The sequence below is a fragment of the Vicugna pacos genome, chromosome 3, assembly GCF_048564905.1.
Source record: "Vicugna pacos chromosome 3, VicPac4, whole genome shotgun sequence".
In the NCBI taxonomy this organism is placed as follows: Eukaryota; Metazoa; Chordata; class Mammalia; order Artiodactyla; family Camelidae; genus Vicugna; species Vicugna pacos.
Genome location: NC_132989.1, coordinates 17,987,474 through 18,002,738, shown reverse-complemented (window position 1 = coordinate 18,002,738; position 15,265 = coordinate 17,987,474). Strand labels below are relative to the sequence as shown.

Sequence of the window (15,265 nt, the reverse complement as noted above, 5' to 3'; positions counted from 1 at the left end):
GTATACCTGCCCCTACCTCAGTGTGTGTGATGATGAACAGAGTAACACTGAGAGGGCTTTAGACTCGTTGAAGAAAAAACACATGAATCAGATGGGTGGGTGTTTCAGAGACTTGTTTGTTTTCTGATCTCTGGGTAGGTCATAACATTATTTATCTTTTATTCTTACAGAAAGAGGATTTTGTGTACTTGGTGACCTTTGTCAGTTTGATCATGGAAATGATCCCCTGGTTGTTGATGAAGTTGCCCTACCAAGCATGATTCCTTTCCCTCCACCTCCTCCTGGGCTTCCTCCTCCGCCACCTCCTGGAATGTTAATGCCTCCAATGCCAGGCCCTGGTCCAGGCCCTGGTCCAGGCCCAGGCCCAGGCCCAGGCCCAGGTCCAGGCCCTGGCCACAGTATGAGACTTCCTGTTCCCCAAGGACATGGCCAGCCTCCACCTTCTGTTGTGCTTCCCATACCAAGTAAGTATATGTTGAATATTTCTTTAGTGAAGGATTATAGTTAGGAGAATCCATCCCTTTTAGCTAACTTGACACGATTTTATTTTTGAAAATAAATTATTAATAGAATTTGGGATATATTCCCATAATTAAGATGCTGTTCTTTCCTTTTTTCTATCTGGTGTTGCATTGCATTATCTGTAATACCTCCAAATGTGAATTTTCTCTGTTATGGTCTAATCTATATTGATCTGGAGTCAAAATCTTGCTAGTTGATAGCATCTTAGAAAGCCAATGTTTTGAAGATGTCAGGAAAAAGAGCATACCAGTAGTTTAGTGAAATTTCCCAGACTTTAAAGAAAATCTTGTGGGGAATATTGAAATAATCTTTAAAATATTTTATTATGGATATTTTCTTTTTTTCTTCCACTTTTATTGCTGTGTAATTAAGGTACAGCACTGTGTAAGTTTAAGGTATACAGCATAATGATTTGACTTGCATACATTATGAAGTGATTATTGCAATTAGTAAACATTCATCATCTCATATAGGTACAAAATAAAAGAAATAGAAAAAAAATTTTTTCTTGTGATGAGAACTCTTAGAATTTACTTTATTAATACCTTTCATATGTAATATACAGCAGTGTTAATTCTATTTATTATGTTGTACATTGCAGCTCTAGTATTTATTTGTCTTACAACTGAAAGTTTGTATCTTTGGATTGCCTTTGTACAATTCCTCCTCCCCTCTTTAGAAGTTTAAAAATATACACAAATGTGAATTAATGGTATACCAGGTACCATCATCCAACTTCAGTGGTTATTATTTAGCTGTTTTTGTCTTTTTTGTCCCCCTCCCTCCGCACACACTTTTTTTGGATTTTTTTTCCTGAGATAAATTTCAAATGTCATGTCATTTCACCACTATGTACTTAAATACGAATCTCTTTAATGATATGGACTTAAAAAAAAAATCAATATGCTATTATCACATCCACCAAAACTAAGAGTAAGAAATGTTTAAAAATAATCATTTAAAAAACCTTAGTTTCAGGTTTGGCAGAAACAGAAGAGTAAAATGTTTTAAATGTAACTGAAAAAATTCTGGGGCAAAGAGTTAACGTGTACAAAGATACAGGAAAATATCTACTTGAAGACATTTAAAACATTAAGAGTTGGCAAGTTATTTTTTAAAATGCCATGCATTTTAAGTGGTACTTTTTGAATTTTCTTCTTTTATAGAAGTCCAATGCACTATGCATTGTGTCATGGAGCCACCTGCATTTTCTTCTTTTTTAACTTTTAATTTAAAAAATTTTTATAGACTCACAAGAAATTGCAAAAATAGTTTAGCATGATTTTGTGTACCCATCACATGGCTTTCCTGCATTAACGTTCTTTATAGCGCACCTTTCATTAAAGTTGATAAAGATTTGGAGACATTTAATGTGTAGATTTGGTCAGTAGGAATATAGTTCTTCTAACAGTGTTTGTGAATATTGTCACATAAATGGTACAATTGTGAAGTTCAGGTTGAGATTTTGTTTCCTAGATAAAAAGGCATCTTTGAGGTATAGACAGTCTCACAATAAAAATTCTTATCTCAGTATGGGAACATACCTGTTTAGAAGTTGAATCCAAAAATGTCATTTCCCTTCAACATTTTGCTACGAAAAATTTCAAGCAAATAGAAATACTCACCATTTAAGTTCTACAATTAACATTTTACTATATTTATATTATCACATATCTTTCCATCTCTCCATTTTTAATTTTGATTCGTTTCACAGTATGTTGTAGACATCAGTACACATAAACATGTTTATCATTAAGAGTTCTGTAGAGCTTTACCATCACCTCAGAAAGTTTGTTCAAGTCCCTTGCCAGCCATTTTCCACCTCCACCCTTCAGAGGCAACTAGTTCTGCCATTTTTTTCCACCCAAAATTAGTTTCTTGTCTGTTATAGAACTGAAATATCATTTTAATTAATTATGCGACTCAGTGTTTAAGCCTGTACATATCAAATTCCTTAATTCTGTCTACACCAAAGTAGGAATTTTAAGTGTGAATATCCAAATTAGTACTGAGTATAGTGAGTACTTTTGTTATTTAGGAAACATTAATACTCTCTACTTTTTACTTTTTGTTGCCTGCAGGACCGCCCATAACACAGTCAAGCTTGATAAACAACCGTGACCAGCCTGGGACAAGTGCAGTGCCCAATCTTGCACCAGTGGGAGCAAGACTACCTCCTCCTTTACCCCAGAACCTCCTTTATACAGTGTCAGAACGTGAGTAAATGTTTGATTTAACATTGCTAGGGTATGAAAAAGCCAGGTTTTCTCATAATAGTTTTATACTTTAAATTTCCATTTTTGTGGACTTCGCTATATGAAAATTATATTTGTATTCAGAAGGTAGTTTACTGTGTGGCTGTGCTATATTACGTAGCTTTTAATTTTGTGAGATAATGGGAGAGAAGGGTGAGGCCTTCTGTATTGGAGAAGTCTGCTGTGCTGTAGAATAGCAACATTTGGTCTCTTACAAAGGAATTTTATTTTGAAGCTTCTGTTCAAAAATTGTTCCTCTGATTGAATTGCCAAAACACAAGGCTTATCTCCTAAGAGTATACAAAGGGTCGGATAAAATACGCCTAATAATTACTTAACTTGTAATGCTGGAGTGAGAATAGCACCATTTAAACTGTAGTATTTAGTGGTTAGGCTATTATGGAACATTTATGTTTAACTGTAATAATATTTTTTTGTGAATCCTAATTTTCTTTTATTTAGTAAGTGTTTTTTATTGTTGTTGTTAGTTTACTAAGGCTTAAAAAAAATTCCTTTTTCCAAAAACAAAGATAAGGTAGTTTATTATTAAAACTGTCAGACTGTGAAATTTTCTTTATAGAGCTAGGTAACTTCATAGGTAAATTCATCTTTTTGTAAACTGTGTCTATCATAATCATGTCTTCATCTCATTTGTGATTTGGAGAGGCAACACAGCAAAGTAAGTAAGCCCAGGTTTAAGTTCTGGTTCCATCACTTACATCATTGTGACCTTAGGCAAGTTACTTAACCTCTTTGTATACTAGTTTCCTCTGCTGTAAAATAGAAATAACAACAACATTACTCACCTCATTAAGATTGTTTTGAGGAAGAAGGGGATTAATACGTATAAAGCATCTAGAGCAGTATCTGACATCTAGTAAGCTCTTTGTGAAGATTAGTTATTATAATTTTACAGTTATTATTGTCCATAAATTTCAACCTCTCTGAAATCAAGCCTATTACCTTCTCCGTAAGTCTTTACTACCTCCACAGTCCTTGTCTTTCTTTGTTAATGGAACTAACACCCACCTAACTACCTAGAATTGAAACCTTGACATAAATGACTCATTGCTTTGCTTTTTTCTATCTAGTTAATCAAAAATCCTTCCCCCTTTTCTTTGAAGTATCTCTTTCTCTCTGTTCCTACTATGACTGCATCTACACTTGAATCACTTCACATTTTGAATTATTGCTACAATCTTCCTGATTCCATTACATTTCACTCCCCTCCACCCCCGCCCCGAGTCACACCACATAACTGCTGCTAAGCTAGCTTTCCTGAGAAAACCCGCGATGACGGTTCCTCATGAGAACTCTTCAGTAGCCAGTGTTTCCTCCTAAACCATAGATGAACCCCTTTGTATGGCTTCTAACTCTCTCTATAGTCTATTCCTCACTTCTTGGTAATCTTTTTTCACTGCATCTCCATGGGCGTTTTCTCTGGTCAGGCCAGTTATACCCTGTCTGTGCCCCTGTCATGATTCAGCTTTCTTTTCCTGTATTCATTTCTAGTAATATGCTCTCTCTGCTATTTTGCAAGGCCCAAATCTTCTAAATATATGGAGAACATTATTGGTCTGTTCTGAACTCCTACAATACCAAAAAGCTTTTATTACATGGTGGCATATAGCTATACATAGGCATACTATTGGATTTCTTTTCATGTATATAAATCTTATGTTCAGCTGTGCTGCTTCAGAACAGAAACCAAATCTGATACTAAAGTAATTGTCCATCCTGTTCCACTTTTTGTATCTCACAGTCCTCTAATTACTATAGTGTCTTGTTACAATGCATATTTGTTTTATTGCTTCTCTCATTTTTTTTAATTATGGGGAATTTCAAACATATATAAAAATAAAGAAGGTAGATAGTATAACAAACTCCCATGTTCCCATCATCCACCTTTAACATTTGCCAATCTTGTTTCATCTATTCCCCACTGAGTCAGCTCTTAACATTATTTCTTAATAAATATGATAAATGGACTTATAAATATGAAAAATGGGTTATTTATCTGAGAATCTTGCAGATGACACATGTTCATATTGTTAAATTTAGCATCATGACTCACGGTAAAAGTTTCATTTTGTTTTTAATCTATTAAAAGATCTGGTAATTACCATTTATTTTAATGTTGTTAAATTTAACATTGTGACTCAGTAAAAAGTCCATTTTGATTTTGATTTAAAAAACCTGACAGTTATTTATTTCATGACTTGGCTTAATATTCATTAATTCAGCGGTTATTTTTTCAATGACTACCATGTGCCAGCCATTGTACTCCCCACTAGGGAGCCAAGACAAACAAGTTGTCTGACTTTGTGTAACTTGAAGATGATTTTTCTATTAGTTTTTAAAGCCAGACTATTTTAGGAATATTATTAAAGGCCATTTAGAAAGAAAGTTTCAAACTTCTGTCTTTCAGAGGTTGGTAACGTTTCTAAGAATATTTGGGGGACAATTACAGTTTTCAACTTCTTATTTTGCCACATTAAGGACTGTATATGAAGACATCTAATATTTCAGTTTTAAAAATAACATTTTTATACCAAAGTAAGACAGTAGCAGAATAAAGGACAATCCTTTTAAATTTGGCTTTATGAAATATTAGTTACATTTTTTTCCCCATTTTGTCTGAGACCAGTAAAAGGCAATAACTTCCTTTTGGCACTGTGAATTACTGCTTTAGGATAACCTTACATGCTGTGTCAGTGTTTATAAAAAGGTTTAGTTGGTTGGCGACTTGAGTATTTTAAAAGTTACAGAATATTCAATATTGGACAGTTTAAAACTCTGCTATGCAAACTACTTTCTTCCTTAAAAGTTAGAATTTAATTCTAAAATTTAAAGAGAAATTTAAAAACCTAAGATAGAGTTCCTGATAATCTAAACATTAAAAAAATTTTTGTTGTAGTGTAATTTGTTATAAATTTTTTATATCTTTCTATTCAGTTGACTTAAAAATAGTTTGTTTTTTTATTGCCTTTAAGACAGATAAGTTGAATTTATCAGATTGTTCAAGTTTACTTTTTAAGTGCTGTAATTGATAATTTCAAAAAAATTAAAACTTGTTTCAGTTCAAAAAATTAAAAAAGTGATACGTATGTTTTCAACATAATAAGAGAACTTGGGCTATCCTTGGAAAATTTAACAAAGTTGGGAAACTTTAAATTTCAGGGTTTTTGTCATTAAAATGATTATTAAAATTCACAGGATAGAAAATGTAAGTAGAGAACAGCATATCAAATAGTATTTAGTTGTGAAAATTATGTCATTAGAGACTCAAACATAGAAAAATGAAATCGATTTCTGGTGGTAAGAATAGGACTCTGCTCAGTGTTGGGTACTGGGAATATACAGATGTATAAGAAATGATTTTTTTCCCCCAAGAGACTAAAAATCTCATAGTGGGAAAGCAATATTTTAAAAAATCCTAAAAAAACCAAACAATGTATTTTGCTTTTAAAACTAAATGAATAGAATACCTCAGAAACACAAGTAACAAAGGAACTAATTCTGCCCAAAATGAAACCTTCATCCAGTCTGTAATTATTACTTGCTTTGGAAGAGGACAATTGAATGTTAAAAGAAGAAAAAGAATTATCCCATTGTAAAACTGAGTAGGATGTATGTGGCTCCCGGTAATACTATTTGAAAGTTAATGTCAAATGGCTACAACTTAGAAAAAACTCTGAAAATTTAATTTTGTTGAGTTAAAATGTCACATACTCTGAAAAGGACATAAATAATAAAATGTAGTTTAAATTGTACAGAAAGACACCTATTAAAACCATTTCCTTGGAAGTACTTAAACATTTTACCCAAATTTGAAGTCACTAATTCAGTATATGGTTTTGAGTTTGGGATTTGGGGTGTGGATTTTGTTTTTTAGGTTTTGTTTGTTTGTTTGTTTGTTTTTTTTAGTTTTCTCAGGACAGAATCATTTTTAAGTATACTCCATTTTCTGCCTTAAATTTGGTCTGTTTCTTACGCTGCTTTGAAGAAGTTATAATAGAAATATTTTACAACTGCTAAGCTCATTGTACTGGGTATGTGAAAAAGTAATAGTGAAATACAACATTCTAGATTCTAGAAGACTGATTCTTGGGTTGAAGGCAGTTGTCAATCTTAAAATGAATTTACATAAATTCTCTTTCAGGAAACGCATTTCCTATTACTGCTATGTAACATTGTTAAAACACTGTATTCTTAAACTTGAGATTCCTCATTTAATTCTGTGGACTGCATATAACATTTTCTTTTGTGCACAGTCATGGATTTTGATGTCTAGAAAAGTCAGTCTCCGATAGAGTCATTGTATATTGTCTAGAGTTTTTCTCCCCTCGTGTGTTACTTGGATTTGTTTTGCATTAGTTGTCATATTGCCCATTTTAAATAATGCCTGATGAATATCAAATAAAGATATTCATCCAAAAAAATACTTAATTGTCATTGGTATACTTTTAGTAAATAAACTTTAATCCCTTCCTTAAGTATTGAGTTCCTACTATGTGCCAGACACTGTTTAGGCCCTGGAATTTCAGAAGATGTGCCAGGGACCTTGGGTTCTAATAGGGAAGACACATGATAAATATGGTCAATAATTGAAAGGTATAGCTTTTTATTTTTTTCTAATTGAGCTTTTAGTTTAAAACTCATCTTATGTTTTTTTTTCTTTTTCTTGTTAATACTATTAAAGACAAAAAATCAGGAAAAATACAAAGAGTAGCTAAAATTTTAGTTTGATGACTATCCTCAACTGATTAGAGTTAACATTAAGAATGTGAAAATGTTGCTATCAGGCATGTAAGATACATGAATGACTTAAGATAGGTGTGTGAACTTGGGTTGTTTGCAGTTCGAAATTACTCAGTCACTCTACACTGATAAAAACTAAATTGAGTGAATTTAAATTGTGGCTGGCTTATCTTCACCGTTATTGTAACCAATTTGGTTTTTAAAAACTTTATTATGGCAAATTTCAAGTGTACACAAGAGGAGCTTTGAATACTGTAGTAATCTTCATTACTCATTTACTAGCTTCAACATTTATCAACATATGATTAGTCTTGCTTCGTCTGTAACTCACCTCTGACTTTATTGTTTTAGAACAAGTCCCAAACACAAACATTTCATCTGTAAAATCTTTATTATGTATCTCTAAGAGATAAGGTTTAAACACACATGCACACAATTGCTATACTTTATCACAGTCCCAGAATATTTATAACAGTTTATTACTATTGTCACATACCCAGTCAGTGTTCATAATTCCCAGTTATATTATAGGTGTTCCTTTATAGCCAGTTCCTTTGAAGCTAGATGCAAACAAAGTTTCACATTACATTTAGTTGGTATGTTCCATAAATTTTCAAATTGGTAACCATTTCTCTTACCTCTTTTTTTTTTCCCCCTCCTTGACATTTATTTGGTGAAGAAGCAGATTGTTTGTCCTAAAGAATTTTTCCACATTCTGGACTTGGCGCATTGCATCTCTTGGTGTCATTTAACACAAACCTCTGTCCCTTGTATCTCCTGTAAGTTGGAGGTTTAGATCTAGATACTTAATTAGGCTCACATGTTTTCCCCTTATTTTGAATGAATATTTTATCGATGGGATTATGTATTTCCTACTGCAGTATATCATGATGTACATGGTATCAATTTCTCTCCTTTCTGTGTTACAAACATTGACCAGTATGTACAGGTGTTTTCATCCTGATCCATCCATTTAAGAAGTTGCTGGTGGTCATTTGTGATCCCTGCCTGGATCTCTTGTTTCATTTGAGCTTACTGAAGTATGGTATTCTAATTCTATGATTTCTTCTTTGTTTATTGGCTGTCGTTCTAGACAGTACAACTTGGCAGTGTTAACCATTTGGTTAACCTGAAACGCACTTTTTATAGGAAAGACAGGATAAGTGCTTTATGTCCTTTAATTTATCAGTTTTCAGAAAATGGGTTGGTTTTCTAGTATCTTGCAAAGGGGGACTACTGAATTTTTTTAAAGTATCATTATGAACTTGTGGATTTTTAATGTTTGGTTTGTTTCATCCCATTGTGGCCCTTTTTGAAGTTCAAATTGTCTCATCTTTGACCATTGGGAACCTCTTCATGTTGGTTTCTGCAGGTGGTTTTATTTTGTTTTTGACATGCTAGTGTTTGATAGTTGTCTTGCTTTTGGAAGGACAAGGTGTACCAAGGTGTACCAGGCTCATCTTACAAATTTTCTGCCCAGACTTGTAATCAGCTTTTTATCTAAGGAACCATTTTTGATACAGTATTTAGAGACCTGAATAGGTGTTGTTGAAGAAAATTAGGCTTCATTTGAATAAACAGCCATCTTTCTGAAGTGTCTGAAACCATGTTCTTCGTCATTCGTTTTAAAAAAACATTGTATAAACCAGCCTTTTAGTTTCTAATTTTTTTGAGACAATTAAATACATGTGGTACATTGAGTGCTGTATCATAAATTTAAACCAATCATACATGAACTGAGATTGTACTTCACATTTTTCTGTTTAGAACACTACTTCATTTTGCAAGAAATTTTCTGCAGTAGCTCATGTTTACAACTCTTTCCAGATCTTTGAGGATAAGTTAAATTGTTTATGTAAATTTTGAAAGGATTGGTGCTAAGCATATGGTCTCCTTAATCAGTAAGATTTGCCACCTCCTTTTCTGCTCCTTATATAGGAAGAGAAGGGTAATAAGGTTTAGCACATCTATTTCTTCTCTCCATTTACTGTGAAATCAAGTGGTTGCTTTGTGACTTGTCTTATTAAGGTGTATTAGAAGTCTTCTGGAATGTTACAACTTTATAAAGACATTTAATCAGGTGTAAAAAAATTAAATTTTGTCTTGTGCCATGTAGTGAAGTGTCTGACTTTAGATATAAAATATTGAGTAAATCTTTAAAATAGGTCTCATATGAGGTAGTCAGTGAAAAAGGTATTATTAAATAGCCAACCAGAGGATGGTTTTGCTCCTTGATACCTTGTCTTTTAAAATCTTTTTCTATGAAACATGGCCTCATTGTTTCTGACATTTTTATATAAATGTATATAGACTCCAAATGTGCTTTCTTTCCAGAAGTGGTTCTTAGTATCTGAGGTAATTTCATAAGGACAGTGACTGGTCTCCTTATCTGTTTTTGTCCTTTTTTTCTTTTTCTGTGTTATCCACCTGCTGAGAGGGTAACAAATTTTTGCTGTCTTGTTTACTTTTTTTCTTTTGAACATGTCTTATTCTCTGTGAAGATGTGCTTGTGGTGGTTTTTGGTTTTTTTTTTTTTAAGTTCCTGTATTGTTCTTTTTTCCACTCCCAGATATAGAAGTATATTTTGTGCATACCTGAAATATATGAGTTCAGGGAGGAGTATTTTTATTTATTTTTCAAATGGGTGTGACAGCCTTCATAACCACATGTCTCATTGGATACAAAAGTCTGCGTGAATGATAGCTCAGTGCTCCTTTGTCTAATAATTTGATATGGTTGATTGTTCAGTTTTGAGTAAAATCAGCACATAGTTATTCCACTTAAGAGTATTACAAAATGGAGATTATACAATCATACTGCTTAGTTCTTACTCTCTCTTTATACCTCAGTGCATCTTAACCAGTTGCATGTCTGTTTCTTGAGTTAAAAAGAATCTTAGTAACATCTTTCTCGAGTATGTTCTCATTGGTGTACCTTCCTTGTTCTTGGTTCAAGTCTCAGGAAGTAGGTCATTACTTAAGAGAAGCTTGTGACTCAGTCCCAGCTGCCCTCCTATTCTTTCCTCTGTAGGACAGCCCATGTACTCTCGTGAACATGGTGCTGCTGCATCTGAGCGACTTCAGCTGGGGACACCGCCTCCTCTGTTGGCAGCTCGTTTGGTGCCACCTCGAAACCTCATGGGATCCTCCATTGGGTACCATACCTCAGTCTCCAGCCCCACCCCTCTGGTCCCAGGTAAGCTTTGCTACAGATGGCCATCCAGGTCTCTGATCTTTTGTGTCATAAACTGGCCAGCCTAAGAAGTGACCTGGTATCCTGATCTGCTATCACAAAGTCCCACTGAAGCTCCTAGGCAGTTTATTTTCTGTTCCTCTGCTTCTTTGGTTTGTCCCTAGTGGCTCCTAGATGATTAGGCCTCCTGTGTGTCTGTCATCTCAGGTGTCCTTTGTATTTACTTGCAGTGCCTCGGTAACTAAAGTGACACTAATTCCTTGAACTAGTTTCTAATCCAGTAGATAGGATGAGGATGTCTACCTGAGTGTTTCTAATCAGTTATATGTCACAAGAAAAACTAGGTTAATTTTTCTTTAAAACAAGTTGAAGCATCTGGTCTCTTGCTGATCATGGATGAACATGTCTTTTTTTTCCCTCTGCCCCTTGTTTATGGTGTATAATGTGATTTCTTCAAAACTCTTTCCTCCTATTGGCATGTATGATTTGAAGATCTATGGAGTACTTTGAGGGTGTCTCATGAGGTTTTTAACATTTCTCAGTTTGCCTTCAGATCTCAGGTCAATTAACTAAAAGACTTTCAAGTTTCTTAGGGTTCTGTGTATTCCCAGGAATTACAAGAACAAGGCCGTTTGATTATGTAATTTCTTTAAAACTTTCTGTAGCCTTAACTGTAGGAAATAGTCTGTCAAGAGTGCCAAGTGGTAACTGAAAACTTTTTAATCATAATTTGCTGATATTACACTCTGAATTATAGAATTGATTGGCTACTTTTAAAGATCTAAATGTACCTTATCTTGTAGTTGAAACTTAATATGAACAACAAAGGAATTTTTCCATTAAGAAAAAAAAGAGATGCAAGGATTTATAAATCAGAGTTGTGAGAATCAGTGTCTTCACTCAATCTTAACCCTTCTTTCATTCTAATGTAGGATGAAGGTATTTTGGAGATCAACACATTCAGAATTTTTTTTAATGCTAACAAGATATTTATTTAGCATTAGAATTTTAAAAATTAAGGTTTCAGTTGTAGAGGAAACACAGAGAACATAATAAAAGTGGAATTGATGAGGCAGGTGGTACTAAGATAATGATTATATTTATAAATATAAAATTTTTCTTATTTAGCTGTTTGTAATAAAACATTTGAAATAGGTTTTGTATATGAAATGAGCTATTACCTCTCCAGTTTGAAGTGTAGATTAATTTTCCCCCCAATTAAAAGAGTACTCAGAAATTGGTGAGACATAATAACAGAGGAAACTCAACCAGTCATTTATATATGGTATTTGTTTATGTGAAGATCCCCTTTAAAAATGTGCATTGAAGTTTAAATTACGTAATTAATATAGAGGACAAAGGTGACTAGGTAACCAAATCTAGAAATATATCAGTAATTCAGAATGAATTTACGTATCTATATTTTGTGACAGGAACATTTTTGTTTCTTTCATTTCTAGTAGATTTATCGGTATATTGTAATTCAAAAAGAAATACATATGGGTTGATATAATTATATTTGTTGAAGAAATTCATTTTTTGTGGGTAGTTTATGATAAGCTATTGAACTACTCTGATTTATTACATGATTTGTTGTTTTGTTTTCCCTCAGATACCTATGAACCAGATGGTTATAATCCAGAAGCTCCTAGTATTACCAGTTCTGGAAGATCTCAGTATAGACAGTTTTTTTCAAGAACACAGACACAGCGTCCAAACCTGATTGGCCTAACATCTGGAGATATGGATGCAAATCCAAGAGGTGAGAATGCCTTGAGCTTTTTCCCATGCTAAATGTCATACTAGAGTTAGGTACAGCATTTCTGACCTCGCTAAGGTCTGGGAATACTTAACAACACTGTCTCCTGAAAGAGTGCTATATAATGACCTTGAATAAATGTTTTTGAATAACTCTCCAAATTGTGGTTTAAAGCTGTAATTAGAATATATTCATTTTTAAATAAAATAATACTCATGTTATTTAATTGTTCTTTTTGTAGGACTTTAGGCCATTTTGGGTACTGCTATATATCAGATATAGAAAGATGAAATGACATGGTCCTTTGACCTCAAAGAACTGATTTAAGGGCCTACTTTGTATTATAAGAGCCGTGTGTCACACTGATAACATTGAGAACCTAAAACATTAATAAAATTATCCTTTGACCATCTTTAGTATTTATGATTATAACCGTATTTTAGGACCCTTACAAAGCACAGCCACAAATCTTTGGATTAAATAGAAGCATTACCTTTAATATGGGTTGATACCCTCCTTTCCCCTCCCCTCAAAAAAAAGTTTGGTTAAAGAATTTGATGAGATTCCAGTTTCTTACTTATTATTATAGTTAGATTTTCAGGATTTAATGTCAGTTTGAATGACTGGCCATATGCCATCCTGATGATATTTTCCTGATTTACTTATATGGGAGACATTTTCCTGTTCTTACCTTCTTTCCTATCCTTATTTTATTAACTGTTCTGTACTGCCATTAATAACACTTACTGCTACTACAGATTAACAGTTTTGTGTCAAGACTAATCCAAATGCTTTTTTATATATTATTCTCTCTCATACTCCTTACCAACAACTCCTTAAATGAGTTGTTTTATTCTCTTTTTACAGATAAAGACACTGAGATATAGAGAGGTTAAGGAACTTGCCCATTACTAATTTTATTCTGTTGTGTACATGACAGAGTTAGAATTAGAACCCAGGTTTAATTCCAAAGAATATGCTGTTACCTACTATGCTGTAGTGCATATATTGTTACCAAATTACCCGATATTAGTGGGAAGATCATATTCTCAGAACTTGAAGTCTTTCCCTTTTCTGTCTGTACACTCATATACAGTAATCCATAGATAAGCTCTCTTGGTGTAGAAGGCATTTACTTTTTATACAACAGGCTTGCTTTGTCACCTTGGGCAAGTCACTTAACCTCTAGCTATATTTCTTTTTAAAAAGTCACTTCAGTAAAGAAAAGCATTAGGTGATGTCAGGTGGTAATGATAACTGTTATAGGGAAGACATAATGGCAACTCACATTCTAGAATGCTTTATGACATCACAATTGCTGTCCCCTCCATTAGCCTTCTGAAAACACAAGCCCTACAAGGGCGAGGATCTATTTTTTTCACTAATTTGTTCTCAAGATGTAGTACAGTTGTTGGGCTATAGCACCTGCTCAACAAATCCATGTCGAATGAATCTGTGTCATAATTTCCCTGTCAAGGGGATGAAATGGAGCATAATTCCTTCCACCCCCATCCTCATTCCAACTTCCAGTTCTACCTTGGTTATCCTTTACTTTTGGTGAAATTGCTAAAGTTAGGAAGAATACTCCGGAACATAACATGCATAGGTTTGTGCTGGTATTCACTTTTTTGTTCAGCACACCTCTTTCCACCAAGAGGTAACCTGTTGTAAGGTCAGATTCTACAATATTTTAGTCTTAACTATTGCAAATGGAATGTGCTAATGTATAATATTGGCTTTGAATTTTCCTCTCAACATTTAAGTTTGAAAATGCTTAAACCTTCAGAAAACCCAAAAGTATAATAAACACCTGAATAGATTCACCAGTTGTTAACATTTTGAGCTTTGGGCATGGATGTTCACCTGTGTGCATGCACTCTCTTCTCTCTCTCCCTTCCTCCCCTCTACCTTTGTATTCTTTTTCTTGAATCACTTGAAAGTAAATTGTAAAGGTTGTGATAGTTTAGATCCTTTAGTTTACAGCTAAGAACAAGACATAGTGCTATGTAAGCGCAATATCATTGCCACACATAAGAAGATCATAATTCCGTAGTAACATTCTATCCATATGAACTTCTTGTTGAATCACATCATGAGACAAGTAATATCACTGTTTATGGTCTAGTGAATTTGATCACTTACCTAAAGCGATAATTGTTAGAGTTTTCTATTGTAAAGTAAAAAATATGTAGAGTGGTACTTTGGCATCAGATGAATATCATTCTCCAACATTTTTTCACTGATTTTTTTTCCATTGATGATCCTTGCCTGAATCAATCATTACCATTAGGGTTGCCTAGGACTTTTTAAACTTGGATGTTGTATTAAGGAGAAAAAGGAGGCAATTGGTAACTTACTCGTGCTGTTAAATGTTTCTGAAAAGGAAATGGTAGTAGTTGGATCACACTGACTGCTTTTTAGCTTTTGGACTAAATATTTTAATCATTTGAAATTTCCCCAATATAATGCATTGTTAGTAATGTTAATTTTTGTTTTTAACAGCTGCTAACATTGTCATCCAGACTGAACCACCAGTTCCTGTTTCAATTAATAGCAACATAACCAGAGTAGTTCTTGAACCAGATAGCCGGAAGAGAGCTATGAGTGGTTTGGAAGGGCCACTCACAAAGAAACCTTGGCTGGGAAAGTAAGATGATTTGCTAATTAGAAATATCTAGTTGATGTTTTTGTTATTTTTGTTTGCATTAGTTAATTTGTAAAGCTAAGAGTTGTCATTGTTCAGTGATTTTCAAAAAACTGTGTGTCTCGAAGTTAG

The 15,265-nt window shown here is 33.6% G+C and overlaps 1 protein-coding gene across 4 annotated transcripts in view; it reads left to right on the top strand.

The window, feature by feature from the left end:
• RBM27 (RNA binding motif protein 27) overlaps positions 1–15,265 on the top strand; it is a 53,977-nt gene that overhangs the window by 21,411 nt on the left and 17,301 nt on the right. For 2 of the 4 annotated variants that reach the window (XM_006204491.4, XM_015239430.3), the window contains exons 7-11: positions 171–464; positions 2,604–2,738; positions 10,569–10,733; positions 12,343–12,492; positions 14,992–15,136. In XM_006204491.4, the coding sequence (XP_006204553.1) occupies positions 171–464; positions 2,604–2,738; positions 10,569–10,733; positions 12,343–12,492; positions 14,992–15,136 (889 nt within the window). The remainder of the gene's footprint in view (positions 1–170; positions 465–2,603; positions 2,739–10,568; positions 10,734–12,342; positions 12,493–14,991; positions 15,137–15,265) is intronic. The other 2 variants (XM_072955529.1, XM_072955528.1) reach the window with 1 other exon arrangement.